General features: G+C 40.0%; 1 protein-coding gene across 1 annotated transcript in view; it reads left to right on the top strand.

The window, feature by feature from the left end:
* Positions 1-569: 569 nt before the first annotated feature.
* LOC128297092 (glycine receptor subunit alpha-4) overlaps positions 570-20,396 on the top strand; it is a 36,053-nt gene continuing 16,226 nt past the window's right edge. Inside the window, exons 1-2 of the mRNA XM_053032657.1 lie at positions 570-646; positions 19,881-19,957. Of these exons, the coding sequence (XP_052888617.1) occupies positions 570-646; positions 19,881-19,957 (154 nt within the window). The remainder of the gene's footprint in view (positions 647-19,880; positions 19,958-20,396) is intronic.

Here is a 20,396-nt window from a genome sequence, read left to right as displayed (position 1 = left end):
TACAGCGAAGCGCGTCGCCTTACATTGACATCCATCGGAAGTGACGATTAGTTGAGAATGAATGCCGCCCGAGGAGGAGGACTCGAGCTCGTGCTAATAACCCGGTGAATATCGTTCCTTCTAGGTGGTTCTAGTACACGCGTCCAAAAGTGATCTATCTCCAAAACAAGCAAAGCAGTGCCAGTGATGATGTGTAGTGCGAGTGCTCGAAAGACGAGCCAGTAGTAGACGTGACGTGAAACCGCACCTGAATCAGTGTATATGTAGCACACATTCGTGTCACACACACATACACACTCAAACACGTACACACGCAAACGTGGCTTTCCGTGACTGTGAAGCACAACCGGACGTGGCGGCGGTGCGTGCCACACACTTAACAACCATGAAATGATTATAAACTCTACCCAGCGGAGCTCCGGACCACGACCACGAGAGCAGTGGACGCGACCGCAACGTCGAAGGCGGCGGCGTCGGCCGTGGCGACGTCGGAGACGGTGGAGCCTACGGTGTGTCTCCAACATCACCGGCCACCCAGAAGCCTGAGAAGCACGGCACCAACCGGGAAAATGGCAGCCACCGTGAGTCGGAGCACTCCCAAAAGCACAACGATCACGTTGGCACTGGTGCAGCTGTTTGTGTTGTGGTGAGTTTTTGGGGATTTTGTTTTACTTCTGTACTGTTTTTATTGTCTAAACCTACCAGATTTACAACTCATTGCTCATTGTAATGGGACGGTCCCAGCGAAGTGATTATTTCTGGTATTTATTATATTTATTATAGTATTTTATTTATTTATTTACGTATTTATTTCAATAATTTTACTATTGAAGTATTTATTTCAATAATTTTACTAATGGGACAACATACATTTTGTTACGAAACACTTGAGACAGACAAAAGGAATTAGTAGAACACTAATGAATTCAATTTGTTATGGCTTTTGGTACTCTTATTATTGATTGTTTAATAAACTAATTTGAACAAATTATTAATAATCCAACTAAAAACATTTTAATAGATACGATTAGGCGATACGATCTCTGTTTGAATAGTTGTAGTTTGTATTGTGGTTTGTGAATTTATTCGTTCAGTCGTTCTACGAGGGTTCGCGAATTTTACTCAAATACTCTGCTCTTTGTGATCCATGAACTAATGGAAACACGAAACGTCGGAAGGTTACTCATGAAAGAATCGAATCGTCTGAAATAGTATTTATAGTAATAGTATAAATAATAGTAATAGTATTTCTGAATCTTTTGAGATGATGATGACTCATCTAGAATGAGTTATTCATGTGAAGCTTTAGTGAGGAATCATTCAAATCAGGAGTCGACTCTCAAAAGATTCATGAATGCGAGGAGATTCATAAATCTTAAAAATTTGTGAATCCTCAAGATTCATGAAACTTGAGGGGTCTCCAGCAACATTTATTTATTCATTCTGCTACTGAAATAATTAGTAAAAAATTGTTATACAAATTAAATGAACATAAGAACTACTAGCATTCGTTTGCCTAAATCGCTATTGCGTAATTTGAGCTGACTTTTCTAGAGGATTCATGAATCTTTGGAATAGCGATTCAGATTATTTCGTTCAGTTCAAGGATTTATTTAGATTCATGAATCTGAATCAGATTCATCCAATGCTAGTTTGAATGTAAAAAGATTGCTCATTCTTTTTTGAACAGATGTTTCGTGATAGTCTAAGGTTTGGCATAAAGAAATCGCATCATCTTATCGTACGTAATCAATTCTTTTCTTTATGGTGATACTTCATTATATGAAATTAATATTTTTTGGTTAAGCTTTCAGGGAAAGGAATAGCAACGGATGATTTAAACTTTTATGAATTAGCACTCTAACTTTAATGAACCGCTGTCAAACTGTTAAGATTCTAACGTACATAACAACTCATACTTATTATCAGACAATTGCTGACCCATATCACAATATTACACAAACATACCACCATATTTTTTATTAAGCTTAGTCCACAGAGTACACAGGGAAAACAACGCCTTAATTTATGCAATGCGTTTGTCAAAAATATTCTATCATCTGGTTTAAACTTACAGTTTGCTACGCACTGCAGCATAACTAATGTTACGTTACAACAGCTCCTTACGATCGTAAGGAAAATAGAACTTTCTGTGAGTGAAGCAATGGGAATCTGTCTCGAAAAAAGTACTTTTAAATCAAATATACGTTAAAATAAGTTCACCGAGATGAACCTATAAAACTTGAACCATGACTATCTGTAATCTTCAATCCATCCACGGCCACAAACCGTGTCGTTGGTTTTTAGAAGTGAAGCACAATAATCACGGTATATTATTTAGCGCTCGGCGCCATTCGGGGATGGTATTACGTTTGCCCGTGAGAAGTGTGGAATTGGTTTTCTTGTTGTATCCCGCACGCACGCCTGATTTGGCCTGCTGTAAGTTCACTGCAAGGATTTCCGATGACGGTATGGCGTGAAGAATCGATCCCATAATACACGACATAATGCATAATAAAAATGGTGCTTAAGCAAAACTCGCCACATGCTGATACCGTCGTTACGGTTCTCCGAAAAGCTAACGAACGGCTTTGTTCGTCGGTGTAAAGGGAAAATCAATTTCTACTTTGATTTTTTGGTTTTGTTTTGTTTTATTGTTGCTTTTTTTTACAGTCACCCGTTCGTCGACGTTGGTATAAAAACGGGTAATGCTGCAATTGTGGATGCAGTTTTGACTGCAACCCGTTCCAAAGGTCTAACGGCGCAAAGGCAATCAAACAGCGAAGTTTAAGCTTTCGCGAGCCTATCGATGACTAACCGAAGGCCAGCGGTTGCATGTGCAGCACCAGCAAGTCTTCAATAAGCTGTGTTCGTCAGCCGTAGCGGTCGTGTCACAGTTATTCTTCTTCTTTTGTATTTAGGCGCCTTCATAGCAGTTATCGATCTTGAACCAATATACGAGAGAAAAAAATGCTTTGGCCGCTACAAGCTAACCTTCGAACAATTGGGGGGCTGTAGAAGCCACCAAAACCCCTTCATGTGAATTAGAGTGCTCTACGTTCGGATGTGTCAAACAGCTCGTCTCCTAGGCGGCCGAAAACATTTGCGATCTGAAATTAATTCGATTCCGATGTTACGATTATCGGACTGCACTGATCGGTATGGGTGGGAACAGTTAACAAGACAACAAGGACGATGTTTAAATATTAGTAAATGGTACCATAATCGTTCAGGACGAGTGCTAACGTGTGGGTTTAACAATTAAGCAGCTCATCCAAGAAATTCCACTCACTAAAGCACCCGTGAGAAAAAAAGGAACTTAACAACGCGGTTGCATTTAATGTTTCGCCGACTCGTCAACCGAAAGCTGTCTGGGTGATTAGTCTGAGTGCTGTATCCGTTCAAGGGCCAGGTGTTTCACGGGGTGATACAAGACCATCGATAAGGAATCGAAACATGTCCAGACGGGTTGAACTTTGGGCATTGATGGGCGACATTTGGCTTCGTCAGTGCGGAAGTGGGTTTGGAAGTCATTGATTTTCTGTCAACTTTTTTGAATGCCCTTTTGCAATCCTTTGTTGGTGATGTCGGTGAGAAGGGGACGATTTTGGAGTTGACGTTGAATATGGGCTAGACCAACCCAGTTCGGTTTTTTCGCCAGTACCAGAAGCAGAAATGATGCAAATAGATTATTTCTCTTTTTTTTGGCAACTATTTAATGTCTTTTCCGGTTAGTGTTATATTGATATTTAGTAAAAGTAACTATAAATGACAAATTTATTAATTGAAAAATTGTATATTGACGATAATTGGATACAACATTTGGTTATGGAATTTATTAGGCCTTCTCGGGGTATCAAACCGTTTGGTTGAAACTTGAAAAAAGGCTCAACGCAAAAGGCTTTTATTTTCTCTTTAATTAGTGTGTTAGCTTGGAGAGGCCTGGTGGTACAGTTGGTAGCGGCATCGGGTTTCCACTATAGAACCGGACCAACACTCTATCTGGACCAATCCCCTGTAAGCAGAACTTTCAAATCAGCTACGGAAAAATAAAAACAAAGCAAGCCAGAAAATCCTTCTAATGATTACTGAGGTTTGATTGATTGATTAACTGCATCTCAGCATGCAGATGCAACCTTTTATCTCTACACAGACCATATACTCCAGGATACTCTGGAGGATACTCCAGATATCTTTCTTAGTCTTGACCTTTAGTAATCTTCAATACCAGCAGAAAGTAGCATGATCATATCACGTCGGAGTTACCAATTTAGAGTGTTTCGTAGAACTCTTTCAGATGTAATGGTGACGGGTTTGAAAACATATATTTTAGTAGTAAACGGTGAATAACGTCTAATGACGTCTTAGAACGATGAAGTTCTTCCGAATGAACTAGAATGTCCCCGTTCAGGTTCGCAAGTCGAGTATTCTAAACCTCGAGGATGCATTCTTGCATTAGTTCATACGTACACTACAGGCCGAGGTCGGGTTGGATCCATATTCTACATCAGCCGCTTCGATTTCCTAAAGACTTTTCATAGACATGTCCAAAATTGCCACACGCAGCGACGGATCAAACGGTAGGCGGAGTAGGCGGTCGCCTAGGGCCTCGTCGTGTTGGGGGCCCCAAACAATTTGTGCCGATTGTGCGATTTTTGGGAATTTAACAGCAGAGTAAATTTATAGCAAAAATTTAATTAAAAAGGTAAAAAGTTGATCGAAGATATCTTCCTGGGTTATATAAAACATTTGTTTCTATGTAATTAATAAAACGCAAAAAAGAATATCGACTTTGTGACTATAAAGTATAAACGAAATTGCACCAGGACCAGGACACTAATTTTCCCGTTAATCTAGAAAAATTTCTTCGAAAACTACCAGTTTCCGAATGTATAGTACCAGGAGAGCATCCTCGAAAGAGGTAGCTCCTGGTACTGCGCCGTAAGGTATGCAATGTTTATACACGAACTTTGCAACTTGCAATGCAATGCGCCGTAAGGTATGCAATGTTTATACACTAACTTTGCAACCAACTTGCAATGTAAGTTTGGTGCATGCAAGAAACTTGCAAGATGGCGCCCAACTTCATACTTGCATGCAACAAACTTGCATGCAAGTTTTTGCATGCAATTTCTTGCATGAAAACTTGCATGCAAGTTTGCATGCAAGTTTGCATGCAAGTTTGCATACAAGTTTGCATGCAAGTTTGCATACAAGTTTGCATGCAAGTTTGCATACAAGTTCTTGCATACAATATTGCATACAATATTGCATGCAAGTTTGCATGCAAGTTCTTGCATGCAATCTTGCATGCAAACTTGCATGCAAGTTTTCATGAAAGAAATTGCATGCAAAAACTTGCATGCAAGTTTGCATGCAAGTTTGTTGCATGCAAGTACGAAGTTGGGCGCCATCTTGCAAGTTTCTTGCATGCACCAAACTTACATTGCAAGTTGGTTGCAAAGTTAGTGTATAAACATTGCATACCTTACGGCGCATTGCATTGCAAGTTGCAAAGTTCGTGTATAAACATTGCATACCTTACGGCGCAATGCCAGGAGCTACCTCTTTCGTGGATGCTATCCTGGTACTATACATTCGAAAACTGGTAGTTTTTGAACAATTTTTTCTCGATTAACGGGAAAATTAGTGTTTAAACATTACATATCTTTCGGCGGTTTTCGACCAAAATTGCTGTACTAGGTGCTACCTCTTCCGTGGATGCTCTCCTGGTATCGGAAATCTGAAATTAGCTGGTTTGTATGGAATTTCGTACCAACCGACGAGAAGTTTGAACGAGATGAAGGATGCTTTCCGTTTCACCGATCTTCCTTACACTAGCGATCGCTCTTACGGGTTTGATAGTATGCAATGCAATAGTGATGGGCAAACTTATTCCGCACTGCAGGTGCCACCTCTTGAAAAACATGTTTTTCTGGTATCGCAAATCTGAAAACAATTGTGTTGTTCATGGTCTTAAACATCAACATGAGTAAAACAGGTTTCTAAGAAATTTCTCTGATTGTTATCGTAAAGCAAACCGATTGAAAACTGTACCTTGGGCGAAATATCGTAGAAGGCGTTTGACTTCTTAGGATTCGTAAATGTACGTAAATCGTAAAAAATGTGCTCCAAGTAGTGGCGTTATGGTTCTCTTTAGCGCATACAAACGTTTATATATACTACTGTGTCCGAAAAGTAAGGTGACACTAGATGTCAAATTTCGCGCACCTAAAGCAGCCTCTTGATTTTATTTTTCGTTTGTCACTTTGTATGTTTTTGACACATTTGCCAAGTTTCAAGTCACAACATCAACCCGGCTAGTAGTGAAAATTTGTTTTCGGAGCTGCGCCATGTGTTTTTGTCCATATTGACCAAGATGTTAAGTTTGTGGAACAGCGCACCTGTATCAAATTTTGTTTGCGCAATGAAATAAACGCTGCGGAAACATTGCGGATGCTACAAAAAGCCTTTTGGGAAGATTCTATGTCGAAGAAAAATGTGTACAAAGGGTACAGTGATTTCAAGAATGGCCGTGAGAAGGTCGAAGATGGGGACCGTCCGGGGAGTCCATCCACCTCGACCGACGACCCCTACGTCGTCCAAATCAAGGATTTGGTGGTCAACAATCGTCAGTTGACGATACGAGACCTTTCGGAAAGTGTTGGGATTTCCGGCCGGCGGAAAACGGCCGGATTTGTGGAAAAACTACAGCTGGTTGTTGTACCATGATAATGCGCCCTCCCATACGGCCATCATTTTGAGGGAGTTTTTCACAACAATCGTTCCGCCCTCATATCGGCCGTCATATCGTTCCGCAACCGCCGTATTCACCAGATTTAGCACCAGCCGACTTCTGGCTGTTCAACAAGCTAAAACGGCCGCTTCGGGGACACCGTTTTCACACTATCGAGGAGATAGAAGCCGCAGTGACGGCGGAACTATAGGCCATTCCTGCATCCGCGTTTTCCACCTGCTTCGAGGAGTGGCAGAAGAGGGAAAAGAGGTGCATTGCATCGGAAGGGGATTACTTCGAATGGAATGACCTTAATTTGGCCTAATAAAAAAACCATGTAGAAAAAAAACGAAAAGTCACTTTATTTTTCGGACACAGTAGTAGACTAGCTTACTAGGCCTGTTTACAGGGCTACGCAATAGAACTCTGAGGTGTACGCAAAGGAGCTTTCTTTCCGAGACTTTGCTGGTGTTATTAAATCATGTTTTAAGTACACCTCCCTAACACGGATAATGTCGTAGCTACATTATAGGCCCCCCCTTTAAAAATTCCGCCCTGGGCCTCCAAGGGGATTGATCCTCCACTGGCCACACGTCCTGAATGAAAGGACATTCTTGATTCGCTAATCGTCAACCACCGACCAAAATCGTCTCACTTCATCTGACACTTACGCCTAACCGTGCAAATAGACATGCAGCGATTTTTCTCAGTGAGACATTTCGCAATGCTATTCGATGAAATGCGATGATAAGTTCACATATAAAAAACGGCTTGTCGATGTAATTATTTTACAGCCTCAGTAGGCGCTAAATTGTCTCCAATGCGAAATGGGTTTTTTGCAAGATTGAGCTACTTTGCGAAATTTCGCACTGAGAAAAATCGCTGCATGTCTATTTGCACGGTAACAATGTCCATTCACCAAATGATGAGGGAGACTTTTCTCTAGATTTACATCTTTAGCAACTACTAAACTGTTAGAGCCGTACGCAGGATTCAGTTACGAGTAAATAAAGTCAATGAAAGTCAGAAATGGCAAGCCTAGACACCTCTTGGAGTTGTAGGTTCACAAAAAAAAGAAATATTTAGATCACATTCGAATTTAGATTACATCTGCGGCCTTAACCTGGCTTGCGTTTGAAAGTATTACCCTTCTCGGAAGTATTTATTAAATTTCCAGGTCTGTTGTATCCAAAGTACAAAGAGCTTCTTCCCTCTAGGCTTTATTCTGGCTTTGGTATCTGAAATTGAAAGTGATGGCAATTTCTGTATTGATAGATTTATTTATTTTTTTGATGTCATTTTTTTAAGGAAATTAAATACTTCTGATAGCCTATCAACATAGGCAAACACCACCATCAAATCGTTTTTATTTACATACACGACGGACATTGTAGCATTCTTAAGCATGTGCTAATAACCGAATGCCGGCGGAAGAGAAGACGCACGTGCCGATGGCAGGTGTAAGGACTAGCTCTAGCATACCTGCTACTAGGCCATCGCCTTCAATACCACCACACAAAAGTCTGCAGCGACGCATTCCATAAACATACGGAACACAGAGCAGAGTTCAGGTTGGTGGGGCTAAATGGACTCAACGACAGGATAACGTGTGTAACAATGGTCCGCTTCCCTGCCAGGGGCCCGTGGAGCAAGGAATTAAATGTTCCCATTATAAATAATTCATGAGCGCTTGGTTCGATTCTGCCGTGCGCGTTGCGCTGGCTCGTGAACAAACATCAAACTCCTGCACCATTCATTTCACCTGCTGGGAGGCATAATGGGGAGAGTACCCTCACTTACTGTCCCTGAAGTAGGGCTAACGTGGTGATGCGTGGTATGGAAAGTTTGACGTTTTTCTGCATACGCCGGGGGAAGGTTTATGCTAACATTCTTTCACCAGGTCGTCCATCCGTTGGGAGAAAGTGGAACGTTAGGGATTCGGGTGGAACCGGTGGAAGTTTTGATTCTTCCGCTCGGCACTCCGGAACCATGACCTACCGGAATGCGTGAACAGTTTCCTTGGCATGGCTTGATGCCACCAGAAGGCACAAACCGAGTGAGGAAAAAAGAAAACGCAGAGGTAATTCAACGCAGCAAACAAGCAGGGGTAAAATAAATAAATAAACCCGCCGTTGTACGTCCATAAAGCAGTGGCCCTTTTATGTGGAAAGAGGGCGCGATAGCCTTTGTGCCACACTTCCGGATGCATTGATTCCGGGTTTTGCAATGCGGTTATTTTCCTTCCCGACAGTCTTCCGACTGGAATGGACACTGATTTCCACCATTACGCACCGGTTGATCTATTTCGGGACATCTGCCAATGTCGTCCACCGGTGGAGTTCGCCATTCCGATTCTTCAACGATCGTTCGTGGCCGCAGCAACGTCTCCACGGTGGCTATCCGAAATGGTTCGAACTTATGTTGTTCCGTCCTGCCGCGCTGCATAATGCATACAGCGCTCGATGGGCCGATGGGCTCCATTTGCAAAGATTTGAATTTCGGGCAAGGACAAGATGCCAACTAGGGAGCTCCCTTGCCTTTCCCTTGGAATGGGTTTGTACACAAGCAACGATTTTATTGGCATCGACTTTCAACCGCCTCCACCTTCTGACCGGACCAGCAAAATGTGCTGTGCCTTATTTATAAAGCAGACAGGTTTCTTTTGGGGCCAAACTTTTTTCTTCCTCCTTTGAATGGTGTTTCCAGAACATATGGCTCTTAATTTTTCACACACCGACGCTGAAATGTTGAACGTCAATAAATTTCAGTTTTTCACATCATTCTTCGTTATATCTTGTCTATGGCGATGTTTTGTATTTGAAAAACTTGAATTTTATTGTGCACTTCATCAGTTCTTTTTCCTCGCTTTGCTTTTTAAATGGCTTGCACATTAAGTAGAGAGTTGAAAGAGAGTAAAACTTCTTCATTAAGGTTGTTATATATTTGCAAAATATAAAAAAAAACACTTCCTGCAAGGAAAACCTATCGTTGCAGCAGTTGTTGGATGACGTTGATGTTTCTTTACATTCACCACGCAGCACCTCATCGATCGTCACGAAAGGAAGCGATTAAGGAAACGAATTCACAAAAATGCCAACGATCTTGCACGATAAAAACTTGCCGGAATGTACGCTTTCGTGACTGTAAACCATCTTTGTTAATTGATAAAGTTTCATCCCCTCATAAATTTGTATCACTTTGTGAAATCAATTATGTGTTATTGTGTAGGATCTTCAATAGGATCTGTTATTGAAGCATAAAATATCAAAGAATGTGTGCCGCTAATGTATTTTACATTACTGTTCCTCGCTAATTGATTGACAAAGGCAATTTTCTAAATATCGATTCCTTAACAGTTTATGCTATAGGACGAAGGCTTACGAAGTAGGAAACGAAGACGAATTATAAATGTGAATTTTTTGTTGCTTGTTCAACTTTATGTCACTCCTTGGGGTTTCCATAAATGTTTCAAATAACCCAAATATCTTGAAGCTATACTGGAAATGAGCCATCACGGAATTCTACTAGACAATATGCAAAATTACAATCAAAATCTCGCACCCGTGGATGCAAAATAATGTTGTGAGTTAATTTGGTGGGACAAATTTAAAAAAGTGTACTGTGAGTAGCCATAAGTAATAGCGCGATAAAAATAAAGCAACAACTTTATTAGTAGCTTGATTAGTAGTAGTTGTAAACATACTTCGCAATAGAGCATCTTTCGAATCCGTGATACATTTTATTTGTTTGTGGCACCACAATCTGAAAAAGGCCTACCAAATTTTGACTTTTTGTTTTACTTTATTTAGTGGTAGTTGAATAATATAAGGGAATCCCGAATAACTATGGTTACCGTCTACATCCTGTGAAAACCGGATAGCTGCTGGTATAGACCTGATTACTGAATACCTGGTACAGTTGCTAACACTTAAAAAAATAGACAAACTTTTTATTATTCGTAAAAGTTAAAGACTTCTTAATTTTACTAATTATTTGGCTAATTCATTTTTGTTTAAAAGAGTGTCCCACATCAAATTGCACCACGGCGAAAACACTGTAGAGAATTACCTAATTACCTAATGAATTACCTGAGACAATAAAAGATAAACCTCCAATAAGAGTTTGACAAATTGTAACTCTTGGAATTCAACTTGAGGCTTCGTCAGTTACTGTTTCGTTGAGACAATTTTTCACGTGTTTGCACAACATGATCTTGTGGACACCTTCTTGTTCAAAGTTACTAAAAACTGCCATTGATGGGTTGACGAAATTATGAAATTTGAAACGGGATCTTACGTGAATAAATAGTTTTAAGGACTAATAATGTTTTAAAGAATCAAGGCTTAACAAACTTCAACTCTCTTATTGACTCATTTAACATTTAAAATAGAATTTCACAAACCTTCTTGATTAATCCTTCTTGAAACAGATAAACTTATCTCGCCTTCTGTATGTTTGACATCTCTGCAACAGTAAATGCAAATTCATTCCAGTTGTTTGTAAGCGAGTATTTTTCTTTCGTCCCAGGTTGGTGTTAATTTATGGCAACCAAATTCTAAGTGTACAAACGATACCTTGAAATGGTGCCTTCTTCCGTGAGAAGCACCTTGTTTGTGACGAAACGAACTCTCCCTCCTCCTCCAAAAAAAAAAAGGTCGACTTTCAAACGGACGAGTCGTCTCCCGGCGGTCTTATCTTCAAGTTCGGCATCGAGTGCATGCAAAGGAAACATACATCATGTTCCGATCCATCTCGACACTGAACGTTGTGTGTTCTGCAAGCCGCGTGGAGGATTTTCCGAGCCCGTCACTTTCCAACGGTGCACAACGAAACAACGAACAGAACCGAAATAACTACACATCGTTGTAAAATGGTCTTAGTTTTCGTGCAAAACGATCGAATGGAAAATGGAGCATTTTAGTGCACTTTGCTTCTTCGCTTTTCTGGGGGACCGTTTGCAGCCTAGCCCGTCGGTGTATAATAAGGGTTAGAGCAGTGAAACTGCAATTATCGTCGACTGTTACACCGGAAATGGCAATAATTTGGCTGATGCTACACAAGCGATTTGAAGAAAAAATTCTTAAAGCCATTTGCAAACCTTATACGCAGGAAGGAATAAATATAAGGCATTATATAGTTGACTGCCGTGAGTCGTTATTAAGTCTATATCCTAAACCATTTGTTCTTTACTGTGGTCGTTTAAAAAACTACGAACAATAACTCAGAATAATTTAAAAATAAACCCAAATTTGTTTCATCTATTGTTTTTGTTATGTTTTAAATATAAAGTTAACATTATTCTAAACAGCAAAACATCATAATAAGACTTCTTCATCTAGCTGTTAAATTCTTCCAAATTTCTTCTATAAAATGTTAAGACATAATTCGCATGACGACAACCAAAACAACGGTGTGCGAGCAAAATCATAAATTGTACGAAGATGACCCTAGAAATGACCCATAAAACCGGACGCTAGCCATAAGCAAAGCAGGGCTTCATCTTGGCCTCTTGGGTTTCGTGCCGCGGTGCAATTATTTTAAAACCATGTGCCTACCACAGGGTGGAAAAAGTTCCACAAACTTTGCACATTGCTCGTGGTTTGCCTTTGTTCGGTAGAACGGTGAATAAAATTGAGGAACCGACCGGCTCGTTCTTTTTTTCTGTCTTCGCAAGCACTCTCTGTCTCTCTCCCTGTCACTAAACTTTACCGCCATCAGCCATTTGGATAAACTAAACCTGCCCAAGAAGCGCAGCATAAACTGAAGTTTGACGAAATTTAAGTCTCAATTTACGAAGGAAGGAGCAAAACTTTTGTTTTCTATTTTCCTTTCGAAGCGATGCCTGCCCTAGCAGAAAAGTGTACCGAAACGGGTAGACACACGCGACTCGATAGTGTGCCGTACGTATGTCATAATAAAGCTGTTTTCGGTGGAATGGTAACTATCCTACCGAAATGGTTGGCTGTCGGGTGATGCGATTCAGGTGTTGTTTATTGCGTTAGTGTATTACTTGGCAAGAATAATGATGTCCGTGGGTTGGGCGTAAAAGTATGGCATAATACGTTTAACGGTGTATAAACAACACGGCCGGTTGTGTATTGGTAGCGACGTCGATTTTCACACGATAGGACCGCTCCAAACTCGCATCCGGACCAATCCTCCGTAGGAAAGACTGACTATCCGGGTACGTGGTAAAATTAAATCTAGTAAGCCAGAAATAACAGGCATGACTAAGTAGAAGGTCGTTACACCAAGACGAGAGAATACGTTTAAGACATTCTCGTTGGTTTGAACATATCACTTTACCATAACAAAATAGATTAAGTCTAGAAATCTAAAATCAAGCAATGTTTTCATCAATACAGTAAAGATAAATTCTTATTTTTATGAACATATTGAAATATTAACAACCGATAATTTTTCAACATCAAATAGATTGAGGTAATCTGCAATGAGATAGGAAAAAGGACCCAAAAACTTACTAACTTCAGTCGCTACGGCCGCATCGCGATCATGATCTGCTACAAGAGTCGAACTATCATCTGTCTAACTGATGTCCCTGCCTTTCCGATGGCCTTATCCCTGTCTTATCCCTGTGAACATATAAGAAAGCTTTGCGTGCTGAGTCGCCCAGTGTCATTCTAAAGACATCAGAGTGTGACAAGTCTAATTCGCTGTACGAGAGTGAGTTCATCGTATAGTTTCTCGAGCTCTCAGGAATGGTTTATTTAAATCATCTATTCAAAGCCGTGACGTGGTCTCTTGGCATTCTTGGCAAAGATATTCGTAGCTCCAAAGACATGTTTGTTGAATTGATCTTTATTGGGCTTCTCATCCAACAACAATCAAGCTGGATCAATTGCCTGGATGATCATCTTCTAGGTAACCCTCTAACCCTCCGAAAATGGCCAGTTGTTTGAAATTTCTTGCGTTGCTTGCGTGCCAATTGTAGCTGTAGTGAATGAAATCAAAATGTTCTTTGATAAAATAATTTACAACCGAAATATCCGTTAACGATACCGATTTCGAGCTTTGATCTATAATTCGTCGATCACTACTCGAGGAGAAGTGATCTATTATGAATTTTCTCAACCTAAAACTCACATTTGCAGTTAAATATTAATTCTATAAATTCCAAAATAATGCGCCAATGTAATTCCTTAACAATCCTTACAAAAAGTTACATTTCTACCATATGTGGAAACAGTGGAGGAACAATCCCCTTGGAGGCCCAGGGCTGAATTTTTAATGGGGGCCTATAATTTTGCTACGGCATTATCGGTGTTAGGGAAGTGTACTTCAAACATGATTTAACAACACCAGCAAAGTCTCGGAAAGAAAGCTCCATTGCGTACACCTCAGAGTTCTGTTGCGCAGCCCTGTAAACCGGTCTAGTATATATAAATGTTTGTATGCGCTAAGGAGAGCCATAACGCCACTACTTCGATCACATTTTCTATGACTCACGTACATTTACGATTCCTGATTAGTCCAACGCCTTCTACGATTTTTCGCCCAAGGTACCGTTTTCAATCGGTTTACTTCTTCGGTAACAATCAGAGAAATTTCTTAGAAACCTGTTTTACTCATGTTGATGTTTAAGACCATGAACAACACAATTGTTTTCAGATTTGCGATACCAGAAAAACATGTTTTTCAAGAGGTGGCACCTGCAGTGCGGAATAAGTTTGCCCATCACTATTGCAATGCATACTATCAAACTCGTGAGAGCGATCGCTAGTGTAAGGCAGATGGATGAAACGGAAAGCATCCTACATCACGCTCAAACTTCCCGTCGGTTGGTACGAAATTTCATACAAACCAGCTAATTTCAGATTTCCGATACCAGGAGAGCATCCACGGAAGAGGTAGCACCTAGTACAGCAATTTTGGTCGAAAACCGCCGAAAGGTATGCAATATTTAAACATTAACTTTCTCGTTGGTCGAGTAAAATTATGCAGCAATTTTGCTCAACAACCGCCGAAAGTTATGCAATGTTAAAACACTAACTTTTCCGTTGGTCGTGAAAAATTTCTGCGAAAACTACCAGTTTCCGAATGTATAGTACCAGGAGAGCATCCACGAAAGAGGTAGCTCCTGGTACTGCGCCGCAAGGTATGCAATGTTTATATAGTGTATAAACATGTTTATATAGTGTATAAACATTGCATACCTTACGGCGTTTATATAGTGTATAAACATTGCATACCTTTCGGCGCAGTACCAGGAGCTACCTCTTCCGTGGATGCTCTCCTGGTACTATACATTCGGAAACTGGTAGTTTTCGAAGAAATTTTTCTCGATTAACGGGAAAATTAGTGTTTAAACATTGCATACCTTTCGGCGGTTTTCGACCAAAGTTGCAATCCCAAGTTGTTGCATGTAAGATGTTGCATGCCAGATGTTGCGCAACATATGTTGCGCGACATATGTTGCAAGCCAGATGTTGCGCAACATATGTTGCGCAACATGTGTTGTGCAACATGTGTTGTGCAACATCCCGGTACTCGGCTGGTACCAGGTGTTACCTCTTGAAAAACATGCTCTCCTGGTATCGAAAATCTGAAAACAACTGGTTTGTATGCAAAGTTGGTGTGTAAACATTGCATACCTTTCGGCGGTTTTTAAGCAAAATTGCTGTATAAGGAGCTACCTCTTCCGTGGATGCTCTCCTGGTATTATACGTTCGGAAACTGGTAGTTTTCGAAGAAATTTTTCTCCACTAACTGGAAAATTTGTGTTCTTGGTCCTGGTGCAATTTCGTTTATACTTGAGAGTCACAAAGTCGATATTCTTTTCTGCATTTAATTTATCACATAGAAACAAATGTTTTTATATAACCAAGGAAGATATTTTTGATCAATTTTTTACCTTTTCAATTAAATTTTGTGCTATGAATGAATGAAATTTGAAAATGAAATGAAATTTTCAAAAATCGCACAATCGACACACATTTTTTGGGGCCCCCAACACGGTGAGGCCCTAGGCGACCGCCTACTCCGCCTACCGTTTGATCCGCCGCTGTGTGGAGAAAACATTTTTTCAAGACAGTTTCAAAACATCATTCAAAAATGAATATCGTCCACCATAATTGCTTGTATTTGCTGTTACCTTTTTCTTGCAACGATGCGACAATATTGCAGATAAATCTTCTGTTAGAGCCATCCACTCGTTGGCGTACTATTTCTCCGTAAGGGTAAGAACTAATCCCGCAGTGTATTAAACACAAACGAATCGGCCCAATAGAATAATAACAGGACGATTCGATTGCCTGCAATGAATCCGGACACATGCAAACTGTCGCTTCCGGACGTGAAATAATTGCACGACCGTGCAACAAAATAGCACCGTCCATATATCTGCCCCCGCTTTAGTCGAGATGCGTGCAAATCCGATCATTTTATCATCCCGGAAGACACCAAGCCCGAACAGTGCTGCAACCACGCCGAACGATGTGAGATTGAATTGAAACGGAATGGATTGTCAAATGATGGGGTTATTATCGTCCGTTTATCATCAACGCGCTTTCATGTTCGCGCCCGTGTCGCTTTTCGTGCCGTCAAAACCCATAAACCACACAGTTGTATGGCCATCGTGCAATGTTTTCATTCAAGGGTTTGTTTTTATTTTTTTGTTGTTTTAGGTTCGCCGTGCTTTGATCGGATGGAAATGTTTTCGCGGCCAAAGTCGAGGCCCGGTCCGTGCTTTAACGGGCGACAATTATAAAAAAAATATTCCACCAGCTTCTGTCATCGTGCCCCTCATGCGCGAGTACTACGTGCGTTAGATGTTTGCCTTAGATAATACAATTTATTTTGATTAAAACCATTAGGTGGCGTCAAAACTCGATGAGTATCGTTAATGAATGGCAAGCATAGAAAAACGGCCAACCACAAGGTCGAGGTTGCTGGTTGGTCGCGTGCTAGTTGTTTGTTTTCGTCTGTAACATTTCTCATTAGTAAAATTGTGCGAAAAAAATAACTGAATTGAATAACAAAGTTATTATACGTAAAGGAATATTTTTCTATCAACTACTTTACTTACGTTTCAGAGTACAGAGTATATAAAGAGGTCTTTGTACAATAATTGCAAACTTTTAGGCGATGTGATTTCCAACGTAATCAAATTAATCCTTAAATTCAATTCATGAATTCTCAAAAATTCATAACTCCTATCTGAATCAATAATCATAAATCTGAAAATGCATGAATCTTTGAGGATACCCTATCTTTGAGTCTTTGAGGCTTAACGTTTAAATTAATAATTTGTGCAGCAATATTCATGTTTTCGTTCTGTTCTTTTAGTCCTAGTAGTCTATTTTATAAGGGAGCATCCATTTATTACGTAGCGCTGATCGGGAAGGGAGTTAGCGTTAGAATTTGTTGCATATGAGGAAGATGGGTTCAACATTTTATTACTTAACAAAATAAAACTTAGATTAAAGCGTGTCATAGTGCATTTATAAAAAAAATAAATTATAATAATAATTTTATAGAAATTTATATCCTATTATCTATCTACCAGTTAATATCAAAGGTTTAGATTCTCAGTCCAGATACGATGTGATGTTTACTCAGATGATGTTTCTTTTAATTTAGGTGTGTAGTGGTGGTTCCAATTTATATCTACTGTCACACGTTGCCTAATATAAGAATTATTGCCCATGAAGAGCTCGAAACAGATTCAGAATCCTCGCGTGTCTTGAGCAAAAGCGGCGCCTATTTTAAAATCTACTAGAACATGCCCCAATATCAGCTATCAGCTATCTCCCCGTTAACAAAAAAAAAGGTATCAGCTATCTCAAAGCACTTCTATTTTCATCGTGTATCAATTCAGTGCTCGGACACTCACTTTCGGAACTATGATCATTTTTTGACAACTAGAACATGCGTGCGACATTATAATCAGTGCTTGTATGTAGTGCTTCAAAATCTGTATTTTATCCGAGAAAAGCAAGGTTGAAAAGTGATGAATGACGTGCTAGAAACAAAAGATCAATAATAGGTGCAAAGAGACTTCAGGAAAATGACTTCCTCGCCATTCTCATCATCAAAGTCATGACCATCATATTGATTAAAAATATGGATTGGCTGTAAAAAAAAACATTGTTTTGGAAGTGCAGCATCGAGGTTATAACGATTGAAGAAGCTGCTGAAGCCGTTTCAAATTATTAGTATATATGCTCCTGCATATGGTCGATATGGTGTGACCATTAAAATTTACTAGGAATTAGTTTCTAGTTTCGTTTTGCATTGGTCGAAATAAGATGCAATTGAAGGTATTACTTAAGAAGAAAATAACATTTTTTTAAAAACAAAAGAGTATTGATATCGAATGTATTGTTACAAAAAGGGGGGAGTCTCAAATTGTAAAATTTTGCGTTACGTAATAACTGAATGAGTCCCAAGGGATAAATGACAGGGCCGTTATTAAACATATAAAATGATAACGCACAGGGCTTTGGATGTAATTGAACATCCTTTGTGGGTTCGAATTAAATCTGAAAACCGATGTAAAACAAACACTAGAAGATCGGATCACCAAACAAAAGTTTTGTTGTTGCAATCTACATTTAATATCCAGTTGAAAATAATGAAACTATGGTTTCTTTATATGATTTCTTATAATATTTATATAATACCTTCGTCATGCAAAAAACCGTTTGAATGAATCGGTATAGGTATACCTTATTGAAAATATCCATCAAATTAACAAACAACTTTCGCAAACCAAAAACAATAATCGCAACTTAAATTGAAGCATGACGTTATGTAAAATTATTTTTATGAAGCCTTTTCTTCGAGATACATAAATCGCACTTTTCTTTTCTACCATCAATCGCACTTTAAATTCTACATACTAGTTATGTTGGATAGCATCGGTGCCAACAAACGCTGATCGAACCGCAATCAGTATGTTGCCTTTCTTCATCCCTTCTCAATATTTCATTCCTTCGGCGTTCAGCCATCAAACGGTGGGGCTCATTATTCCTCATATTTGATTCGAAGTTGCTGCTACTAAAATTGCAGTCGGTTTATTTTGGAGTGCACTGGCTAAACTAACTTCCATACACTCCGACAACTCATGTTTATTCATTAACAATTGATTGTCACCATTCCTCCTGAGCAAACGTACCAAAGTACCTTTTATGCTTGAGTGGAAGAGAGTCGCTGATGTAGTTATGACGCATCTACTGGTAGCCATTCCATTCATTTCATCGATCTCATAAAAAGGCATTACAACGGACACTCAATCCTCGATTGGCCTCACCAAAACGTGAGCCGTTTTTGTTTGTTTCATGTCGTCATGTCAGAAGAATCATACATCCGGTTGAGCAAACTCAAGCTGGACAATACTGACCGGTATATGGTACTTCAGAAGAATTAGTCGATTCTCGGTTCAAGCCAAGCGCTAGCAGTTCATTCGTCCACGGAAGAGCTTAAGCTTTTTCTTTCGGCATGTCGATACATTTCATGCCCCGAACGGAAATTGTCCGGCTAGCCCCATCCGATGCCATTCGAATCGACCGTTGTCTGCGGCTGTCAATTGCACCGATAGCGTGCAACAAAGTTACGTCGCTGAAATGGCGAACTTTGGACGTGCGGTTCGCCCCGAAACGCTCTTTCGCATTATCGTCATTTTATGCTAATTCATTTCCCATCAGAAATGCTGCCACCCAGCAGGATCCTGACACGCCTCGCGGTCACACGTGGGATGCTAACACCCTTTCGCGCCATTTCGACCGTTCGATCGTGACCAGAACTGTCAGTGTTCTATGTGTGTCATGGATACGCTACAAATGAGAGAGCTATATGGATATGAACAAAAAATTCGAAAAGAAAATCGCACACACACACACGAGGCGCAACACTTGCGCTTTGTATAAACACTCCCTCTGCCGGGTTCCCAAAGGGGTTCGCTTGCTATCGGAGCTGCGATCGAAGGTTGTGTTTTTTTTTTTGCGTGTGTCCCAAACACCCCACAGGACGTTGAAACGGGGCGTTTAATAATAGATTAATACCATTAGAGTAATAACACTTCCGGGATGTAACGGAATCGGTTTCATTTCCGATTTTACTTTACCCAGTTCTAGACCACCCAGCGGCTCACGCATATATATATTCTCTTCTCGTTTCGTTGCAGCTTACTGACAGAGGTGCTGGCGGCGAAAAATTACACACTCAAACCACGGGTAGTACTGCCGGAAGACTATGTTAAAGGTAGGCTAACGTTAACAACAGATGGTGTATTTGGGACGATCAGACGGGAGAAAACTGAGCATTGGATTTTAAAATCTGTTAAATCAATCAATCAGTGGACAGTTTTTGTCTCGAGATGCTTTTTAAATATTTTTCTTAAACCATCAAAAATCAACAAATGCTCTGGTGTGCCAAAAATCCCTTCAAGGTTAAAATTCAAAAGTATTAATTGCATATTTCCAAAGGCTGTATGAATTCGTGACATCCCCATTATCTCGAATCTCCTTTCAAACATATTTGATAAGCCGTATTATGGGATCGAATACTTATTCTTATTCATATTTTTATGTTTAGAAGAAAAATAAAAGTCTCTATCAACTACAGTAAGTTTACCAAAAAGTGCAAAACACGAAGTGAATGCTAACAAAACTTCGCATTTCGCGTATTTCCGCATCTGCGT

The sequence above is a fragment of the Anopheles moucheti genome, chromosome 2 (assembly GCF_943734755.1).
Source record: "Anopheles moucheti chromosome 2, idAnoMoucSN_F20_07, whole genome shotgun sequence".
Classification (NCBI taxonomy): Eukaryota; Metazoa; Arthropoda; class Insecta; order Diptera; family Culicidae; genus Anopheles; species Anopheles moucheti.
Note: the sequence above shows the minus strand (reverse complement) of the source record. Positions and strands in the feature narration are given on the sequence as shown.